Source organism: Girardinichthys multiradiatus, chromosome 23, assembly GCF_021462225.1.
Source record: "Girardinichthys multiradiatus isolate DD_20200921_A chromosome 23, DD_fGirMul_XY1, whole genome shotgun sequence".
Taxonomy (NCBI): Eukaryota; Metazoa; Chordata; class Actinopteri; order Cyprinodontiformes; family Goodeidae; genus Girardinichthys; species Girardinichthys multiradiatus.
Window position 1 is genome coordinate 43,710,229 of NC_061815.1, and position 22,563 is coordinate 43,732,791.

The 22,563-nt window shown below is 38.5% G+C and overlaps 2 protein-coding genes across 4 annotated transcripts; one reads left to right on the top strand and one right to left on the bottom strand.

The window, feature by feature from the left end:
• The first annotated feature begins 931 nt into the window (after positions 1-931).
• On the top strand, positions 932-7,664 carry hopx (HOP homeobox). The gene is made up of 2 exons (XM_047354468.1): positions 932-1,239; positions 7,392-7,664. Exons 1-2 carry the CDS (start codon positions 1,090-1,092, stop codon positions 7,467-7,469), a joined length of 228 nt encoding a protein of 75 aa, XP_047210424.1. The 5' UTR covers positions 932-1,089; the 3' UTR covers positions 7,470-7,664.
• An 8,170-nt stretch (positions 7,665-15,834) lies between these two features.
• LOC124860857 (testicular haploid expressed gene protein-like) lies at positions 15,835-21,218 on the bottom strand. 3 transcript variants are annotated; one of them, XM_047354454.1, is made up of 8 exons: positions 21,138-21,204; positions 21,034-21,064; positions 20,815-20,871; positions 20,441-20,575; positions 19,073-19,210; positions 16,860-17,001; positions 16,478-16,612; positions 15,835-16,255 (listed from the first exon to the last, which is right to left on the bottom strand). In XM_047354454.1, the coding sequence occupies exons 1-8, from the start codon at positions 21,151-21,153 to the stop codon at positions 16,124-16,126; spliced, it is 786 nt and encodes a 261-aa protein (XP_047210410.1). In that variant the 5' UTR covers positions 21,154-21,204; the 3' UTR covers positions 15,835-16,123. The 3 variants fall into 3 exon arrangements, with proteins under 3 accessions (XP_047210410.1, XP_047210411.1, XP_047210413.1); XM_047354455.1 differs by lacking the exon at positions 20,815-20,871 and having other exon boundaries at positions 21,138-21,218; XM_047354457.1 differs by lacking the exon at positions 20,441-20,575 and having other exon boundaries at positions 21,138-21,168.
• Between the last annotated feature and the right edge of the window lie 1,345 nt (positions 21,219-22,563).

Here is a 22,563-nt window from a genome sequence, read left to right on the forward strand (position 1 = left end):
GCTAAAGGCATTTTACAAATTATTATTTTTGACCTAGATCAGATATTTTTGGGGAAAAAGTATTGAATACACGTAGACAGTCCTCAGATTTGATGGTCTAAAATTATGATTAAACGTTTTAAGTCTCTTGGCCTTTTGTAAGAGTGATGAAACGTTCATATTATTCTGGAAGCATTTTGTTGGCAGCAAAGTTTTGTTGCTAGTAAAATTACTCCAATCAGAGTTTGGGTTGTGTATAAAGAATAAATAAATGCATGAAACATTTTTTGTTTTATATCAGTGAAATTTCAACAGAAATTGTAAAAGAATACATTTAATCAATGAAATGATCTCTGTAGTAATATTAATTTCACAATAGTTTACTAATACCATAACGGCAATGTCATTAATTAAAACACGAATTCAAATGTTAAAATCATAAGCAGTTACTTCAGAGTTTTACTTTTTTTTTTGTGCAACAATCCATCATTAAGGAAACCAAACTATAACTGTAGCGCGTGAAAAAGGCCCTATCATCTGATTGGTTAATCTGCTCAGAATCAGTTTGTCTGAATCAGTGTTAGCGCCGCCTGCAGGATTTGATGGTTAAGACTCATAGATTAAAAAAATCATGATGTGTTGCAGCACAAGGCAATAAAATAATTCAATAAATTGCCTTAATTTTTTAATTATTTCTTTTTTTACTATATAATTAAAGAAGATTTTTATAAATTATTTTTACATATATGTTTTAATTGTGTATTTAATACATTATTTAAATGTTTAGATAATTGCATATATAAATATTTATTTAATAACTTATTTGTGTATTGAACTGCGGTACTTTTGGCCCTCCATGGTTGTATACCTCCTCCTCCTTCTCTGTGGGCGTGTTGGTTGGTGGGACTGGCTTTATGACTCGCCACTGTTGTAAAAAGCCTCCCCACATCATCCACTCCCTCAAACACACGCTGCTTCCAGCTGAACTGTCACTGAAAACTGCTCCACGCCGCTCCATCTCTGCGCGTCCAGCTGTGCGCACATCTGATCCGGGACCGGAGCCTTTAAAGACTGATCGGAGAGCAGGGAGGGGGAATATAAACGACAAACATGGCTTCTAATGCTACGGGTTGCCTGAAACTGTCCGAGGACCAAATTAAAGTGCTGGAGGAAAATTTCAACAAAGTCACAAAGCATCCTGACGGGACGACCCTCATGTTGATCGCTGCGGAGTGCGGGCTGTCAGAGGAGGACACAGAGGTAAGAATTAACTTCATGTTTCAGCTTCTGTCTAATTTCAGAGCAAGTATGTCCTTCCTTATGCATTTAAACCGAGGATTTCTCCAAGTTATAACATTATAGTAATATTATAAGTGAATAAAAAAGCGCGATTGGTAGAAGAAAATAAATTTTGATTCACAGGCTACCTTATAGACAGATAGATAGATAGATAGATAGATAGATAGATAGATAGATAGATAGATAGATAGATAGATAGATAGATAGATAGATAGATAGATAGATAGATAGATAGATAGATAGATAGATAGATAGATAGATAGATAGATAGATGTGCTAAAGTGCTTCAAATGAATGACATTTAAATAACAAAAACCTTTAAGGTTACCTTAAAAAGACACAAATATGTGAAACAAATGTTAAAAATGCAAATATAATCTTTAACCTCAGATCGGGGAAACTGTTAGTGAAATTCTTTGATCGAAAGCTGCAGCAAGCAATGATGTTTCCAGTGACGGTTTGAAGCAACCAACTGTTTTGGCATATCTCAGGTTTTCAGGGTTTGTTGCGGAGCTGAGAAGCAGAGAAATTAAATGCTGCCTCACCTTGTTTCTAGTCCTGAGAAAACAGAGTTAGCAAGTCTCTGATGACCTTAGGGGTCTACATGGTTCACTTGCGAAGCAGCTTTAAAATCTATTTTGGCCCAAAATCATTCTGACCCATCCACTCATTTATATTATGGGCAAGTAGTGTAGTAAAAGTTGTGTGCCATCGTCAAACATATGGTAAGATATGTTGTAGTACTCTATAATCTAAGCTAGGGATCATAATGATGTTAAAAAGTGGCCCAAGAATGAAACCTTGAGGAACCCCACAACAGATTTATGTTCTCCCAGATTTATATTAACAACATGACAAAAAGTAGTCCCTGTCTGCCAGCTAAGATCTGAACTAGTCTGGATGTTTATTTGTAGCACTTGAGCAAATATATAATCTCTTTGAGCAATCTGAGACTGACATAAACATGAGTTGATATAAATGCTTCAGGTGAGAAGATTCTACTAATCTAATCACCATCACTTTGTGAATTTCTTATGCAAAATAAGACTATAAATGTAATAACCACAGTAGAGCATTGTCAAGTGGATTTTTTTTTTGTTATTAGGCTACAGCAGAGTTGAATTTCCTGTTAGAGCATATTCATTTGCAGGGCGGAAGCGTGTTTGATGGACTGTCAGTGAGGGTGTGACTGCGTGTTTTGAATGACTCTGTTATGACTTTCTGCTGTACGTCTCTATTGTGCTTAGGTACATTAAGCACACAAACAGTAAATGTGCTGCATTACTTAATGCTCCCTACAGCGAGAGCAAAGTCCATTCACCGGCACCGATAGATAGATAGATAGATAGATAGATAGATAGATAGATAGATAGATAGATAGATAGATAGATAGATAGATAGATAGATAGATAGATAGATAGATAGATAGATAGATAGATGTGCTAAAGGAACCTTAGCACATCTAAAGAAATTTTAAACTATAAGAACTCAATGACAGAACAGTTTTAGGGTTTGAAGACTCAGAAACATAAAAAAAAATCAATCACAGGGGAAACCTATTTTACCAATTTGTCACACATAAACTAAATACCAGAAATTAAAATTTTATTTGCAGAAAACTACACTTTCTTATATTAGTATTTGGTCCCTATCACCTCTTTCTCCAACATCCAAACCCTCCCACTGCCCGTCTACCTGAAAAATCCTTCAGCTCCAAGGTCACATCAGCTGCCAGATGTAAAGCTTTAGATCTTCTGTAAGAGTAAAGATAGGCAGAAACCTCTGATAGGTTTGCTGTGATGGATTAATCATTGTGAACCACACTGTTGTTTAGAATGCTGTTGGATGAATCCCCTCATGGGAATTCCTCCAACTGGCTTGACCCGGGATCAGGTGTGTTTTAGGCAAATTTCCGTCTGTGGTTGTTTTGCCAAGGTGAGATACAACGTTCACATGGCAACCAAAACAAGTGTTTCACCAAACAATCATTCGTTACATCAGACATGCTGCGTCTCTACTTCAACCCAACAAACCAGTTACGCCAGATTTCCCCAAAGAAAAACAAACTTATTTCAACATGTTATCTTTCTATTTATGTAAAGCTATAGAAACTGTTTACAATGGAGCAGCTGCAGCTTTTTTCACACACCTGGCTTGGTCTAGATTAGGTTTCACTGTCATCTTGAGTCTGACCCACAGATCAATTTATCATCAGCCAACAGCTTCAGGCTTATGAATGGTTTCTGTGTCCATAAAACTTCATCAGTAGGGTCTCAAGCCTTTGGTAGGTAGCCAGATCCAGTCATCATGTTTTGAATGAGAAGTTGATCACATGCAGACATGGAGGTCATTAAAATACTCTTGCACACTCTGGTACAGTTGAAGGAAGTTATGCCACTCAGGTCTCCAGTAGTGATGAAAATCATTGCGTTTGCTTAAAGATAAACTGTAAAATGTGTCATTTGTAGTAGTTTAAACATTTCTACTATATATCTAGGATACAGTCATCATTCTCAATGTCTACTTTCTTCTTTTCTTTTTCCTGTTTTATTCTTGTGTCATAATATGGTAATGGGTAATGTGGTAACTGGTGTTAGAAAGGTTGGATGTTCCCTTCAGGTCATGGGTGAGTTTCTGACTCAAAACAAAAAAACACGCTCAATGACTACTTTTTTTAGTACGTCTGTTCACTTGCTAACACAAATAGTGACTTTGTGAATTACATAGCAGCAACTTGATGCGTTTAGGCATCTCAAAATTAAATGAATCACTTGTCTCCAAGAAACCTGAAGTTCAAACTAAGCATAATAGGGAAGAATAGTGAATGTTGGCTGTTTAGACGAGGTTCGGTTTTAGGAGCAACGTTCAGATGGTGAAGTAATACTTGAGCATCATATAAAAAGGGCACATCCTCCCTACAAAAAAGTTCTGCAAGTACATCATGATGTACATAATGTTTTATTTCTGAGCCATAAGGGAAAACACTAATAAGAAAGCTCATGAAGCCACTGCACAAACATGCAAATTTAAAATCGGGGGAAAAAATGGCTCATGCAGCTTGACTGAAGTTTACTAGGTTGCAGTTTTCTCTTTTCTCTAATGCATCAATGAGTTTCAGGATAGGAGGATATTTCCGTTATGTAAAGCCCTGCAGATGAGGTGTTCAGTGTTGTTTAAATTGCAATACAGAGAAAGAGCCATGCCAACACTAGTGTTTTGTGTATAGTCTAGAGGAACACGTGTTGCTTCAGTATTAGCATTGCAAAATAACTAAATGAAAATGGCCAAAATATCATATTCAGGCCCAAGGTTAAATGCCCAGCAGCAATTAGCTGACATCCTTTTAAAAAGAACAAATGTAGGAAAAGAAAGCAGAGAAAATTAAGAAAAAGCAAAACACAAAAAACTGTCTAAATGCCAAAAAACACTAACACTAGCAGGCCTAATCTTGAGCCGACTACATCAGAAACATTTAATTATGTGGCCACAGAGGCTTGTTCTCCAACCCATTCTGTGTTTCCATTCACTGTACACAAAGGTAAGAGGCTGAGCTGACGGGGAAGCCCGGTCCAGGCAGGATGAGGTAAAGGTCTGGCCCCTCATCAAAAGACCTGACTTAACTCTTCTTTTCCTCCTCCTGCCTTGCCTGTAGAAGGTTTTGTGTTTGTTAACAAAGCATGTATTTGGGGAAATTTTAGCTAAAGGAACCCAACCCAACTGCCACTCCCATTTCACATTAATTACATTTACGTGTACTGGCCTCTGTGCTGCATGTTTAAACTCTGACACAAATTGTTTTGTTTTCAGTGCTGCAGCATCAGAATCAAGTTTCAAAGACCTTAGGTAATTCAGTTCAATTCGTCTAGGACGAAAAACACAAAAGCCCTAATGTAAGGCTTAGTAGGATTTTAAATCTTGTCAAAATGATAATTTCAGTGTCTACAAAAGTATGTAAAAAGTAAGGTGCAAAGGCAGCAATTTGCACTCAAAAGATTTAGATTGTAACACGAACAGTTGGAGACTATGTGTGAAGTGCTTCAGGGCTTGCATTAGTGTGTTCCCAGCTGACATTGAAAGAGAATCTCATGTTTTCTGTACAAAACTTGGAAAATGTCTCGCATGTGAGACGTACAGTTCAAACAACCAGTCTTCTGTCTGAATGCTGTATCCCTCCCTTTCTCCTTGGCGTTATCAAGATTGCGTCAGCGGTGTTGTGAATCCCTTGACAACGTGAAGTGCAGAACAGCAATGCAGTAGGTCAAGGATGTTGAGACTCTGCACAGTCATCTTCCTGTCAGTTTAATGGGACACTTACTGGCTGCGTGGTCAGAGTGCAACATGTAACTGTTGGAGTAAAACTCACAATCTATATATTTTAGACTTGGCACATAAAACACCAGTTTCCTGAGTTTAATGCAAGTAAACAGCAAGTCATTAAAAATACTACATCTTGACTTAATATACAAATAAAGGTTAAATTAAGATGGAGTAACAACAGGCTTAATGTGGTTAAATTTGAAATGTTAGATAACTAAAACTTATTAAAGTTAATAAATTATATTAGATGTGTATGACTCGACTAGCAGCCTACAATCACTTATCCATGCACGTTAAAGGAGGGAGGGCTGATGCTTTTCTCCAGTTGTCATTTTGCAAGATACACCCTGGACATGTCGCCACTCACTCACAGGGCAACACAGAAACCCATGCGTGCAAGGGGAGAACAAGCAAACTGTCATTGTTTACGTAATAGCTTCTTAGTCTGCGAAGGGACATAAACAAAGTTATTCCAGAATGAAACACAAAGCATAGGATTAGCATTGGCTGATCTTGTTACCACTGTAGGCAAACACTCTGGCGTCGAAGTGCTGGCAGCCTCCTGCTAAAGTACTCCTCCAAGCAATCAGCAGAATAAGTAGCACTTGTTCCCCAGCACACCTGACAACTCCAGCACCATCTGAAACACTGAGGCAATGTTGCAAGCACAATACAAACACACACACACACACACACACACACACACACACACACACACATACACACACACACACACACACACACACACACACACACACACACACCAGATCCCGACACAAACTCTATGCAGAATTTGAACCCTGGACCTTCTTGCTGCAATGCAACACTGTTGTCAACAGCCCACCGTGAGCCCAGTTAGATGTTCATGAATGAAACATAAATGTAAGAGAAATTTCACTGGTATATGTCACTTTTACATAACATAAATATAAACGTTATCATACTAATATGCAAAGGCTGAAACTGCGTCCCATAAATATTACTATTTCTACATTCCTAGCATGCCAAAATCTAAATGCTAATTAAAAAACATTCCTAGTTAACATGACTGTTACTGTGATAACATTAGCATGCTGAAGTGTAAATGGTAAATCTCAGCTGTTTATAGCAAACATTTTACTGTGCTAATGTTAACATGGTAATGTCTTAATATAAGACATTAGAATGCTAAAATATGCCTGATAAATATAAACCTGTTATTACATTATTGTCAATATAAAAAGATTAGCATCCTAAATCTAAATGCCAACTGTCATCTGAATGTTACTATGGTAGCATCAGAAAAAATCTACATGCTACATTTAGCAATTTTCAACATACAATATTTTTAACTTTAGTGTAACATGGAATGGCTAAGGTGTTGATAGACTGTTTTTCACCATTGCTAACATACTCTGTTCAGTGACAACATATTTCCTTCATCAGTTAATTTAATCAAATGTTTTGCAGCTTTAGGTTTCCTGTATTGCTTGCTTTAGGTGTCTTTCTTGAATGCAAGAAACAACAGTTCACACAAACAAACCGATTAGGTTTCCAGTTTGAGAATCATGGTCATCTTGCTCTCAGATAGCATTATTATTGTTTGCATTCATAAGCCGCGTGAGGCATCTGGATATTCATTTCTTGGCAGCACATCAAGTGCACCTGTGTAACTTCTCAGGAATATTCATGTCGTCACGATACATTACTGTGACAAGAGACAGTTATGTCATCGTTCTGGTGTTTCAGGCTTTGAAAACGCCCCTGAAAAAAACCTGCAACCTGCTTTAATAGCTCACTCTGTTTTTCTCCCACAGAAATGGTTCAAGCAGCGTAACGCAAAGTGGAGGCAGGCAGAGGGTCTACCAGCAGAACTAGGATCAGTGTTGGACTGAGACTTTCTGGCCTCCTTCTGATGCACAAAGCTCTTTGCTGACCTTATTCCTCCTGAACGGACTGACCTACCTTTGCCTTGCCAAATGTCCATTCCTCCTTTTGTATCTATAAAGCTCACTTTTCTTGCAAAATATGAAATTTGTGTGCCATTTTAATCTTATTTGCATAAATAAACATATTGTTATTGTAAGTAACAGGAATTTGGTTTGTACATCTGTGGTGCAAATTCAAACACAGGATGCAGCAGGATTATACAATTAAAAGAGGTGGGGGGTGTGGGGGATTGCTTCTCTTTTGTAGGTCTGTTGGCAGTGAGCAGATCAGGGCTTCTGGTTGTTTCCAGCACTAAAAAACTGTAAGGGAAGCACTGTTTTACAATAGATGCTGCTGCTATCTAGGAGCACGTGGTTTAATCTGGAATGATTCCATGGAAGGGGTGAGGGAAGCAATCGTATTGTAGCTAAACTAAAGCAGGTGATGTAATTTCAGTGTCCTCTTTTTCCAAATAGACTAAACACTGTTAAAAAGGATTTGTGTTTAACAGAAAGTTAGTGGTTTAAAGCACAGATAATCCACTTAAAAGTCCTGACTGTTCTCTAAAGAGCCTGGAGGTGATGTAACAAGCCTGAAGTAAAACTGAAAAATACACACTCATCGTGGGAAACTGATGAGCTCTAATACTGTAAAACAAACGACCAACAGGTAACTGAACTGTTCACAGAGCTGATTTTTTAAAGGTGCTATGAGCTTTTAGCACTTAACTCTTAACTCATATTATCTCTGCTTTTACTCACATTGGCTGAAGCCCCTCACTGCTCATGCAGAACGCACACAGTGTGGTGTGTTTTCTGAACCATTTTTCTTCTGTTCAAACCGAGTGTAAAAAAAATGTCACACCCACTAACAAGCACATTTTTATATTCCCTGCTGAAAACACATTATGAGCCTCCTCCGCTCACTCATAAATCAAAGATTTAATCTCACAGTTTGGACTGCTTAACATCACAGAATGTTTTCAGGATTAAATGGAAAATTTCTCTTAATTTACTGGAGAGTTTAACACTGCATTTAAAGTGCCGTCTACTCATGAATTACAAACAGGAGACATTTCTTTAGACCGTGAAGCACATGAAGCTGCATTAAGAAAAGGCGAATACAGTGCAACAGTGGCAAGCTGCAGGATTGGTATATTGCATGTAATCAATGCGGTGAACTGCAGAACCCCTGCAAAATAAAGACTGCAGCTGCATTTTTCATTCTGAACCAATTATACTGCACTGTCAGGTATTTTGTTTGCTCTTTTGCATAATTTAATGTGTTAAACTCACCCTATTCTCTTCTGTCACACCAACCCTCTGCATATCCTCCTTTACAAAATATTTCCTATATAGACATATCCAGTTTTTATCCTCTGCAGGTCAAACCCATCCCAGCCTTGCTTCTCAAACAATTTTGCCTAAATTATTAAGGTGTCCCTCTGGTGTACTCATCTTTGATTTTGTTCGTCTTGTTTTTGTTGTAGTTCCACTGTTTCCAAATCATTCATCATAGCAGGTCTCACTACCATCTTCTAAACTTTCCCCTTCACTCCTGCAGCTACTCTAAGCTGTCTCAGCTGTCTCATTCCCTCCACCCAGTCTGCCCTCTCTTCTTCTCTTCTTTTCCTCCGTTGGTTTTGATGGTTGACCCCAAATTCTTAAAGTGTTCCATCTCCAAACATTTACTCCTTGCATTTTCTCTGTTAAAGACTGAAATTATTTAGGAGGTAAATGTTCTCAGTATACATCTCACAAAGGCTTTCCTACCCCTCCAACTTTATCACATTTTGTCATATTACAACCACAATCGTCTATGTATTTTATTGTGATTTTAGGTGACCAACACAAAGTAGCGCATAATTGTGAATTGGAAGCAAAAGGTTACATGGTGTTTTTATACATAGAAATCTGAAATGTGTGGTGTGCTTTTGTTTTCAGCGCCATTTACTTAGATACCACTGATTAAAATCCAGTACCACCAGATGGCCTCGAGAGTTATCTAATTAGTGTGTGTAATTTAATCTCAGTGTAAATGCAGCTGCTCTGCGAAGGCCTCAGAGGTTTGTTAGAGAACAATGGTGAACAAACATCATCATGAATACCAAGAAACACAGCAGACAGGTCAGGCAAAAAACTGTGGAGAAGGTTGAAGTAGGGTTGGGTTATTAAGCAAAGCTCTAAGCTTTAAACTTCTCACTGAGCTCTGTTCAAATCATCTGAAAATCGAAAGAGTGGGACACGGTAAACATATCAAGACATGGCAACCACCTAAACCGAAAGGGTGTTCAATGGGAGCATTAAAGAGGGAAGAGGCAAGAGGGCAATGGTCTGGAGGAGCTGCTAAGATCAAAAGCTCAGGTGGAAAAATCTGTCAACAGGACAAATGTTGCAATCTATAAATATGACCTTTAAGGAAGAGTGGCAAAAAGAAAGACCTTTGTTGAAAGAAAGCCAAAGGAAGTTTAGTTGGTGGTGGCACCATTATGCTGTGAGGGTGCTTTTCTTCAACAGTTACAGGGAAGCTGATCAGAGTTAATGGGAAGATGGATACAGCTAGATAATTCTGAAATGTGACAAATATGAAATTGTATGAATACTTTTCAAAGGTGCTGTAAATAAATTATTAATTTTGTTGTCAAATGGCCCTACATGTAGGTTATAAAGCAGTTAGCAACCTTGGAACAACAAATGAAACTAATTTACAGGTTTTCTCTCTAAGACAAACCTATCCTGATATTTGCTCCTTCGAGGCATGTAAGAAATCCCACAACAGCCACATTCATTTGAAATAAACAAATAAAAAAAGTTGGATCTCACAGGTCATTTGAAGTAAGAAGACTCCCAATTAAAATTAAATTATGAATGATAAGTAACCATAAAGCTGAGATATTTAGACAGATTTGTTCAAACACATTTGTGAAAATATCCATGAAACTTCAGCATGATTAACGACAAGATGAGCGGGTTCACAGAATGTGAATGGAGATAGTTTTTTCTGTGGCTGCTAAGAGATCTCTACAGAGATCTGGGTCAGCCTTTCTGGTACAGCACTCAACTGGTTTACATCCTACTTGAAGGACAGGGACTTTTTTGTGTCAGTAAGTAACTTTACATCAGAGATCACAAAAATCACATGTGGCGTTCCCCAAGGGTCCATCTTAGGGCCCCATCCTATTCAATATCTACATGCTCCCCCTAACTCAGATTTTAATAAACAACAATGTAAGTTATCATAACTATGCAGACGACATACAGCTATAAGTTACGATGTCACCAGGTGACCATGAACCCATTCAAGCGATGGGTAAATGCTTAGAAGAAATCAATGCATGAATGGGCCTACATTTTCTTCAGCTGAATCAAAACAAAACATGATGTAATAATATTTTGGACCAAAGGAAGAGCGTTTAAAAGTTAGCACACAGCTTCAGTTAATACAGCTAGAAGCCATCAATCAGGCTCGAAACCTGTGTGTAGTGATGGACTCAGACCTGAACCTTCAGAGGCACGTAAAGACAGTAACAAGGTCGGCCTTCTATCACCTAAAGAACATCTCCAGGATTAAAGGACTAATGTCTCAGCAGGACCTTGAAAAACGAATTCATGTGTTCATCTTTAGTAGAATTGATTACTGCAACGGTGTCTTCACAGGTCTGCCTAAAAAGTCGATCAGACAGCTGCAGTTGATCCAGAACGCTGCTGCCCGCGTCCTCACTAAAACTAAGAAAGTGGAGCACATCACCCCGATTCTAAAGTCCCTACACTGGCTCCCTGTAGCTCAGAGAATAGACTTTAAAATACTTCTGTTAGTCTATAAATCACTGAATAGCTTAGCACCAAAATACATTACAGACTTGTTGTCAGTGTATCAACCACCCAGACCTCTCAGGTCTTCTTGCTCAATCTACTCTTCATACCCAGAACCAGAACCAAACATGGAGAAGCATCTTTTAGTTCTTATGCTCCACTAATCTGTAATAAACTCCCAGAAAACCCTAAGTTGCTTTAAATCAAGATTAAAAACTTATTTGTTTAGAGTGGCCTTTGACTGTGTTATCTAAACATTATTAGTTAAGCTTTCAGTCCAATTTTCCTTTCATTTTCTTATCCATCATTCTATTCTATTCTCTTTATTTTATTTAAGTTTTTTTTAATTACCACTGTTGTTTGATTTTATCATTTGATTTGTTTTTCTGTGTCTGTATCTGTGTTTATTTTCTTTGAGATTGTATTGTAATTGTATGTACAGCGCTTTGAGTGTCTCGTTGCTGAGAAGCGCAATATAAATAAACTTACCTTACCTGCAGAGCAGCAAGGAATCAACCAAATTCAATCTGTGTCACCCTCTTTCCACATGACTTTATGCTACACTGATGCATTTTCCCCACACAGACTAAATTTAATCAGTGAATTTCCTGATTTCTCATTGAGTCATGACTTGCAGCTGGTTGGGTTTTAAATCTGAACAAACCTACCCTCTTCTGGAACTTCTGTTTTAGTATAACACTGTTTGTTTGTGATAAAATACCCAGCAGCTCCACACAGCCCCAAATACAGGTCCTTCTCAAAATATTAGCATATTGTGATAAAGTTCATTATTTTCCATAATGTCATGATGAAAATTTAACATTCATATATTTTAGATTCATTGCACACTAACTGAAATATTCCAGGTCTTTTATTGTCTTAATATGGATGATTTTGGCATACAGCTCATGAAAACCCAAAATTCCTATCTCACAAAATTAGCATATCATTAAAAGGGTCTCTAAACGAGCTATGAACCTAATCATCTGAATCAACGAGTTAACTCTAAACACCTGCAAAAGATTCCTGAGGCCTTTAAAACTCCCAGCCTGGTTCATCACTCAAAACCCCAATCATGGGTAAGACTGCCGACCTGACTGCTGTCCAGAAGGCCACTATTGACACCCTCAAGCAAGAGGGTAAGACACAGAAAGAAATTTCTGAACGAATAGGCTGTTCCCAGAGTGCTGTATCAAGGCACCTCAGTGGGAAGTCTGTGGGAAGGAAAAAGTGTGGCAGAAAACGCTGCACAACGAGAAGAGGTGACCGGACCCTGAGGAAGATTGTGGAGAAGGGCCGATTCCAGACCTTGGGGGACCTGCGGAAGCAGTGGACTGAGTCTGGAGTAGAAACATCCAGAGCTACCGTGCACAGGCGTGTGCAGGAAATGGGCTACAGGTGCCGCATTCCCCAGGTCAAGCCACTTTTGAACCAGAAACAGCGGCAGAAGCGCCTGACCTGGGCTACAGAGAAGCAGCACTGGACTGTTGCTCAGTGGTCCAAAGCACTTTTTTCGGATGAAAGCAAATTCTGCATGTCATTCAGAAATCAAGGTGCCAGAGTCTGGAGGAAGACTGGGGAGAAGGAAATGCCAAAATGCCAGAAGTCCAGTGTCAAGTACCCACAGTCAGTGATGGTCTGGGGTGCCGTGTCAGCTGCTGGTGTTGGTCCACTGTGTTTTATCAAGGGCAGGGTCAATGCAGCTAGCAATCAGGAGATTTTGGAGCACTTCATGCTTCCATCTGCTGAAAAGCTTTATGGAGATGAAGATTTCATTTTTCAGCACGACCTGGCACCTGCTCACAGTGCCAAAACCACTGGTAAATGGTTTACTGACCATGGTATCACTGTGCTCAATTGGCCTGCCAACTCTCCTGACCTGAACCCCATAGAGAATCTGTGGGATATTGTGAAGAGAACGTTGAGAGACTCAAGACCCAACACTCTGGATGAGCTAAAGGCCGCTATCGAAGCATCCTGGGCCTCCATAAGACCTCAGCAGTGCCACAGGCTGATTGCCTCCATGCCACGCCGCATTGAAGCAGTCATTTCTGCCAAAGGATTCCCGACCAAGTATTGAGTGCATAACTGTACATGATTATTTGAAGGTTGACGTTTTTTGTATTAAAAACACTTTTCTTTTATTGGTCGGGTGAAATATGCTAATTTTGTGAGATAGGAATTTTGGGTTTTCATGAGCTGTATGCCACAATCATCTGTATTAAGACAATAAAAGACCTGAAATAATTTCAGTTAGTGTGCAATGAATATAAAATATATGAATGTTAAATTTTCATCATGACATTATGGAAAATAATGAACTTTATCACAATATGCTAATATTTTGAGAAGGACATGTAAATCTCTGACGCAGTTTGTAACACAATAATAGAGCAAGATGTGTTTGTATGTGATAAACATTACTAAAAATGTTCTAGAACCACTATCTGAAATATCTTATTTTTAGAAAAATATAACTTTAAACTACACATTTTTGCATTAACGTATCCATCCATCCATCCATCCATCCATCCAACCATCCATCCATCCATCCATCCATCCATCCATCCATCCATCCATCCATCCATCCATCCATCCATCCATCCAGACTAAATCTAACACTCCCTTACCCTCAGGATACTTTGACTTTGACTCTTGAAAACACAGTTTTTCCCTTTTTCGTCACTTCGTTTAAACAAACAAGCCAAAAAAAAAACCCGTCACCAATGCTCTGATTATCCTCCTTCCTTTACAACACAAACAGTGGCTGATTGAAAAAAAAACCCACTGAATTTAGAAAGTGAAGTCCCGCAGATTTATTAGTCCAAGCCCACAGCAGCATCATGTGGAGCTGCTGCTGCCAGTTTCTCAGCGCTCTGGGAAAATTTACTGAAGGCCTTTTGTTAGAAGAAAGTTCCTTTTTCTCCACCCTGACAGAGCTGTTTGCAGAGTTATGCCCTCGGAACAAAAATGTATGTAGAGAGCTATTTTCTCAGAAGTGTTGCTTTCTAATCTGCATCTATCTGATTTTAGATTAAATACATATTTTACTCAAGTGTACAGTAACTGTAGAATCTACTGTCTAACATATACAAGATGACAATAAAAGAACGAATAAGAGGCAGAGTTTCCTGTGCTCAACTGAAGGTGTGAACTGACTGCACCACAAAGCATCCTGTGTGAGGCTGCAATAGAGAAACTTTCAAGCCATAAAAGACCTTTTTCAGTCTGCAAATAATTCAACAAACAAAAGTCCAAACTAGCAAGAACTGTTGGAAAATGACTTCAAAATTATACAAGTACCAGTTTTCTGTCCATATTCCACTTGGTATTAAAATTTGTTCAGATCAGAAAACAATTTCAGCAGCCCACCCTGAGCTTTATGGAACACAAAACTCTAACGTCTGAATATACATTAAAAACTGGGTTGTATTGGTTTTATTTTGTGGCTCCTCCCTCAGGTCAATTGATGCCTGCATAGTGAAAATGTACTTAGTTTGTTGTTATAATGGTACCATACCAGGTGTAATAAACAATAAGGAAAGATAAAACAGAGTTGATTCTTAGGCAAAGATGTCCAGACCCTCTTAAAAACAAGATGTGGTGTAAAAATGGCAGACAATTTCAGTTGTGTGTGTGAGTGTAATAAATTAAATGGTATCAATCCAGTTTCCTCTGAGAATAGTTTTTGTGTTGCGGAAATAATTTTGGGTTTCTGTCTGTGTGTCTGGATATCTTCACCTCTTCCTCCTGTCTGCTTCCTGATCAAGTCAGGCTCGTCCCAGACTTACCTCCGAGCTGGATGGAGGATGTGTGTCTCCTTTAAATCAGACTGGCCTCAAGCTGGACAACAAACCTGCTGTGACTAAAGAACCAAGTAAGCAGCATCAATTTAAAACCCTTATCTTAAAGATATCAATAGTAATCTATGTGAGTCACCTGTTTTATGTTTTCTATTGATGTAAATAATTGATTTTTTATTTGTTATGAGCAGTAAAATCCATCCATCCATCCATCCGTCCGTCCGTCCGTCCATCCATCCATCCATCCATCCAGTATTTGACAAACTTAAATTTATACTGGATTTTCAAATTATGCAGCAGCACATTCAAACAAAATAAATAACTGAAAGGGAAGAATCTGAAATGACACAACACTTGGGATTTGTTTTCTTAAAGATCTAGACTAGAAAACAAAGTCAGCAGTGGCAATGTGCAAAGTCTGAAACACATGGTTATAATAAGAATTCTGAATCCAGCTCGGCAGTGAAGGGAAAACCGCGTGGATAGGTTCTTCCAGCTTGCAGACAGAGGCATGTTTTATTCCTGAGGAATTTGGCTTCTCTGCAAGAAGCTCAGAAATTTAAATCAGCAATGTTTTTCAGTCATGAAATTATTGCAGTTTAAAGGTTTCATCCCAGAAACAGATGCATGAGAGAGGATGCATGGTAACCTTTTTATTTCTGAGACTCTGATACATAGCTCAGCTTTTTTTTTTTAAATGTGCCAGTCACAGTTAATTCATTATTTAAAAGGGGGGCAATTACTTTTTCACATTTTTGTGTTTACTCAGGTCATCTTTATCTGATATTAAAAATAGTTTGATGATCTGAAACATTTAAATGTAACAAAAAAGGAAAACTAAAGAAATGTGTAAGGGGGCAGACACTTTTTCACAGCCCTATGTGTATTTCAAAAATAAAGAGTAAAAGCTGAACACATGAATTTTTTGAAAGGTTCAAATTTAGTGTGGCCTGCTGTGAAACGCAGGGAACAAGTTAGAAACCTAGATAATTTTTCCATAGAAGCTCAGTTGGTCTTTGAATTTTTCCAGCTCCACACTGGCTCTTGTGGAGGAATATAGTCCTTGTGAAGCTGCTTTGGTGCTGCCAGCTTCTCCACACGAACACTTGCTGAGGCTTTTTTTGCTGCTCTTGAAACCTGATTAAAGAAAAGGTTGGACTTTATAAAAACATACTACAAGCTGAGAACAAATCAAACAGCAATTTGCCTGAAATTAGACATTTTTTTAAGCTGAGATATAACTTCTGTTATAGTTAGTCAATTGTTTGGAGTTTGTCCAAACCAAGAATGCCTCAGAGGGAGTATTTTATCAGCTGAATGAGGTGACAGGATGATTATTGTGGTAGCAGGGGCTCTTACAGTCCAGATTGTTTCTTCAAGGTGTCCCAGCTGGCAGCAGATGTTGCTCTGCTTCAGTTTGGGCAGCGACAGCTGGACGAGTCTCTGAGATATCCGAGCTTCTCTGGACGCAAAGCAAACGATGGAAGCAGCACTCTGTGGTAAAAGATGGAGAACGTTATGTTTTTCTTTGTCTTTGCAGCCTCTACATGAAGTTGTGGTGGTGACATTATTACATATCACTTTTCATATAGGTAGTATTAATCCATCCATCCATCCATCCATCCATCCATCAACAGAACAAAGCTTCAGCAGTTTTAGCAGATGTACCAATAAAGTTTTTTTCCAAAAGGAATGTATGGTTTCCCTAAGGGGACAACACAGTGACGTTGATGTACCTTACCTCCCTGTTGCTGTGGTAGTCAGGATGGGTCTGTTTGGGTTGTGAAAGCTGCAGCAATCGCGCAGTGATAATGAAATTTCTCACTCTGGGATCAACGTGCCAAATAGGACAGTTATTCTCACACTGAGGTGTGTGAAGAGGCCTGTGGGACAACGGGTAACACATTGAGCATCTTGCCAGGAATACACCTAAGCTTCATTTATTTTGTAATCTTACCAGAAAAAAACACAATATAAACTCTGACTGAAGCAGTTTTTTTCATTTTAAAAGTTACTTTTAAAAATTGATTAGTGTATAAGAAGTTTTCATTTGAAATATATGACCTGTTTACCTGGAGTGACACAGTGGCCAATTTCCCTTTGTCACTATTCAAAATGGGAAAGAGTATATGCTATTTAACTATGGCAGATCTGTGTAGATCTTCATGAGTCAAAACATGGCTACAAGAACCAGGAGGTTGGTAAGGGAGGGAAACAATCTCCAGAGGTTGCTATTAGAGAACAGTGACATATTGGGGGTCACCAAGTCTCCTAGCGACCATTAGACACTATGTACATTACAACTGATTGTTTGGGATCATTTTTATAACCTAACATCACAAATGATGGGGCTACACCGTGGCACAGTTGGTAGCACTGTTGCCTTGCAGCAACACCACCCTGGTTTCGACTCCTGGCCGGGGGTCTTTCTGAATGGAGTTTGGATGTTCTACCCGTGCATGAATGGGTTCTCTCCGGGTACTCCAGTTGTTAGGTTAATTGGTTTCTCTAAATTGCCCTTAGGTGTGGATGAGTGTGTACATGGTTTTTTGCCCTGTCTGTGTTGCCCTGCGATGGGCTGGCGACCTGTCCAGGGTGTACCCTGCCTCCAGCCAATAGACTGCTATAAGCACCAGCTTCCCTGCGACCCACTATGGAAGAAGCGGTAGAAAATGACTAATGACTGACATCACAAATGTAAACAAGTAGCATTTGATAACTCTACTGGGCCTTCAATCAGTACTGCATATTTTGAAGAGATTAAAATTGAGTATTTAGACAAATAATATTGTAGAAAAACACCTCATACTCACTGTAAAGTATGGTGGAGGATATGTAATGCTGTGGGTGTGTTTCTCTGTCAATGCTCAGGGGACCTTTTTAGAGTGCATAGCATTATGGACTATTAAAACTACATATAAAGCTAGACTACAGCCAGGAAACTGAAACTGGGCTGTCGATGGGTCTTTCAGCAGGAAAATGATCCAGAATATTTGGTCAAATCAACACAGAAATTATTTACCAGACATAAAAATAACCTTCTTCCATGGCCACCCCAGACCTAAATCCTGGAGAAATCCTGTGGGGTGCCAACAAGTGTGAAAGGTGCTGCGTATATTTATTCACAGACTAATAAGAACACCACATATTTCCCATAAATATGTGTCTCCATCACACTTAACTACAGTTTCAGTAAAGTTGCTGCTGTCAGTTTATATCTAGTTTATTTATTCTTATTTAAACTTTAGATACTTTTATATATTTCTGTTCTCTGCAGAGTGTTTTTCTGCCTTATTTATGTTTACACTGGAGATGATTAAAGTTTAACTAAAAGTGTTCATTTCCATCACAAATATTTAAAGCCCAGCTCCTTGCAATCTTTGTAAGTTAAAATATGAACACAGTCTCCTAAGACTCCTCCACCTCCACATCCAACAACATGTTCAGCTCTGGAGTTCATGATTTATAAAAAGACTTCCGTGGTTGTTTCATGAACATCCCGGGGGTCCTGAACTGTGGACAATAAGCTCCATTGTGTCCACTCCCACAATCTGACACTGAAATAACAGATGTCCGAACGTTGGTGTTGGACCTGAGCCTTTTCTTGATCTTTTCATGTTTAAACAATTTGATAAGCTGCATTCGACTGAGATTTCCATCAATCCTTTGGTTCGGATTTTGGCTGCCGCAGACTGTATGAAGGCTCAGAAGTTGTACAAAAACAAAATCAAAAACAAAAATCTCGCATCATACAGCAGTTTGAAGGTTTTCAAGACCATGCGATTTGTTTGAATAAAGACTTCTGGTTCCAATTTGAAAAAAACATTTAATTACTCGCTTGATAAATTTATAAAGCTCCTTAACTCGCAATATGTAAACTAGCTCAGTGACATCCACAAGACCTTAAATTGTAAAAACATTGCCCTGACTGATGTTTGTGTTTGACATCTTTACCCCGGTTCCTGAGAACCACGGCTCCTCATTTTGGGCGCTGACAATCGCTGAGTGTTTTCGTACTGAGACGTCTTGAAGGAAGGATGCTTGGTCTTCCTAAAGAAGCACGCCTCCTCCTCCTCATCCTTCTCCTGTTTCCTGTAGGAAAATGGAAACTATTTTATGTTGTATGTCTCAAAAGAGCCAGAAGGATGAAGAAGGTGGAGGCAGACAGAACAATGGTGAAGTGCAACTGCTCACTAAATGTCGTATGAGTGGAAAACCATCTGAACCCATGCAAACATTTATATCTGTTTAAACAGCTATGTGAAAATATTAACCCTTTGTATCACTCTTTAACATAAAAAACCTTTTATAAAATCAAGATAAATTTTTTCTGTCAGCGAATTTGGGGAATGTATTCTTTACAAACCAAATAAATACATTTAAGTTAACTCATAATCCTTTGTGACGCCTGCCACTTATGTTTTCATCAGATTAAATGAAGAGCTGTAATTAAAGCACACACACCTCTGATTTAAACTCCAACAACTTTAACGGCTTTTCTCCAGATTCTTTTAAAATATGCTCGTCGAATCACAGGTTTATTCAAAACGATCTTTATTCCCGCAAGCCTTGAATCTTCAAACTATGAGAAGTATTTTGAGCTTGTTGGTTTAGGGGATGGTAGCAATAGGAGCTTGTTTTTTGTGTGTGCTTCCAGTGGTACTAGGTCATGGCACAAGATGGATGGAGAAATGAAAATGGAGAACTATCTCAAAATTCTACAGCTTCATCTTAAAACAACAGATAGAAAGCTGAAAATCAGTAAAAAAAAAACATCTCCAACGCTGTTTCTGAGCAAATATTCTGTGGTCTGTGCCAAGAAGCCAACCAACTGTAAATTGGACATAATTTATGATATCAGACCGGCAAACAGACCTTTGGAAATCATTCTCAAAATATAAACAGAGCAGAAAAAAAAACTATAAATATCTTCAATGTAAATCTCCTAGCTTGAAGCCAAACCATCTGGTGGCTCCTATTATGTTCTGTTAGAGTATAATTATCATTATCAGGGGTCCTTCCTGTGTGGCCCTCTGATTGAATTACACTGAATATTGCTGAGGCAAGAAAACAACAAACTCAACCAACAATCCTCTCTTATCACCATCTGATTGAGCCTGACAGCTCTCAGGGGAGATCACCTCCGATCTGGCGTCAGTCCTGAACATCACTTTGCAGACTCTTATATCCACTTTGTGAAAACTCCCACACAAATACGTTGATTCATCACGCCATTAAAAGCCTCTGAGCCAAACACAAGCAGCCCTCCCTCTCAAGCTTTTTTCAGACTGTCATCAATAATGCTGCCACTGCTGCCCTTGCCTCCGGGGGTCCTCCCTTGCTGAGAAGTCTCTTTTGTGCTGGGCCAGGAATTGGATTCTTGAACTCGGAGTAACTTTGAGCGCAGAGGTGGAGATGGGCCATATCGGCTCCTGGTTGCCCCAGCTCAGCTTCTCACTAATCAATAAATAGATAAAAAGTTTCCAACACAACTATGAAGTTAAAAAATACACACCAGAGGAAAGAAAATGTATCAGTAACCACACTGACTATAGATTTTTCTTGGATGCAGTTTCAGGTTGGATCAGTGACCAAATATCTCAAAACTAAACATGTTTAAGCTCTTAACCAGATCTGCAGAGTTCACTGAGGGGCTTTCTGTGGTTTCAGAAAAAAAAAAATCTTTAGCTGCTCACCAAGGAGTCGTGGCCCAGATTGTTTTTGAGGTTTTATGCTGTGCCAACTCCAAGATTCTGCCAAATCACACAACATCCTTAAGATACGAATCCACATTAAATATGAAGGGATTTAAGGAACTCTGGGATCAGGTTTAACATGCAATCACTCCTTTTACTACAGCCAATATTATAACTCATAACAAACTCATAGATGCATGAACAATACAATAACAGCACCTTTTTGAGGGACCAAACCTTGGCGGCACACCTGCAGGTTTAAAGACATTAGCATTATTAACCTGCAAACATTTGAAGATGGGACAAGGAATCTGTAAACATACCTTGTTTTTCAGACATTATCTTCACCGTCTCGGCTGGATGTATAAGCCTGATGCCTGTTGAAGGTGTAACAATAATCTGCTGCTGTTGCTATGGAGCCATGAGTCCCTAGCAACCAGCAGATGAGTCCTTGAAACTGGAGTCAGCTTGGTTAATGCATCCACCTTACCGTCTCAAGGGTGTTGAAAGTGATACAAATGGGTCAACTGGGAATGAAGGTTGATCTTCTGTTACTTTTAGAAGGTTTGATTAAAGATATAACATGACTCAACCTCTGGACATAAAAAGTTTACGCACCCCTATTAAATTTCCCAAAAAAATAGATAAATAATTATAGCATTTTTTCTGCCTTTAATGTGACCTTTAACCTGTGCAACTCAATGGAAAACAAACAAATCTTTTAGAGGGAAAAGTAAAAAACAACCACAAAAAAACTAAAATCCTTATTACGGTAACTTTGTTCAGTGAAAAAGTATCCCCCCCCCTTAAATATTTCTTGTTCTTGTTTTTCTCATCACATCTAAAATTGTTTACATTATCAAATTGAGACAAAGACCACTTTGAGTAAATACAAAAAACAGTTTTAAATTAAAATGTTATTTTCGGAAAGAAAAAAGCTAGCCAAACCAACCTGGCCGTATGTGAAAAAGTAATCGTCACCGTTGTTTAATCATGAAATAACATAATTAGAAATAATAATTATTAGAAAATTTCTAGCCACACCCAGGTCTGATTTTGTCAGAAATGTAGACTTAAAAATCTCTTAAATATAACCTACCTGACAACATGAAGTAGGCTAAAAGATCTCAAAAACCAATACATGGTGCCCTGATCTAAACATACTAAAAAACAGATGAGAAACAAAGTTATTTCTGGGGTACCTATAGAAGATGGGGCAACATTACATATATAATATATAGTGTTGGTCAGTAATAAAAACCATTACTGACCAACAAGAACACAAAGGCCAGTGTTGCATTTAACATAAAAAGATCTTGAAGATCCTAAAGAGTTTTGGGAAAACATTCTCTAGACTTACAACACAAAAGTTTCTAGAAAGTGTTTTTTTTTTTTACATCTGACATAAAACTAACAGCATCTCAGAAAAATAACACCACAGCAGCATCAAACGTGTTTGATGGTCTTATGAAGCAGGTTAGAAGATAGTACAACGGGGTGAGTATTTAAAAAGTTATAAAAGATCAGGAAGTGGAGCAGGTTGCTAACTTTAAATACTCGGGTGGATAACAGACTTTCTTTCCAGGTCCATACTGATTACACTCAATAAAAGCCAAGACAATTACTCTCTTTTAAGGAAACTGAGACGCTTTAATGTCAGTAAACACACACTCACCATGGTTTATAGGTTATTTACTGAGTGTTCTCTCCTTTAATATACCATCTTGGTATGGTAACCTTTGCTTTGAA

Bases quoted from the DNA above. Each gene is read 5' to 3' on its own strand.
- hopx (XM_047354468.1), top strand. From the start codon at position 1,090: ATGGCTTCTAATGCTACGGGTTGCCTGAAACTGTCCGAGGACCAAATT. The intron at 1,240-7,391 runs GTAAGAATTAAC...TTTCTCCCACAG, and splicing joins TGTCAGAGGAGGACACAGAG to AAATGGTTCAAGCAGCGTAA.
- LOC124860857 (XM_047354454.1), bottom strand. The intron at 19,211-20,440 runs GCAAGGGCAGCA...ATTTTCCTACAG, and splicing joins GCAAGGGAGGACCCCCGGAG to GAAACAGGAGAAGGATGAGG. The intron at 17,002-19,072 runs GTAAAGATGTCA...GTTGTCCCACAG, and splicing joins CGTGGTTCTCAGGAACCGGG to GCCTCTTCACACACCTCAGT.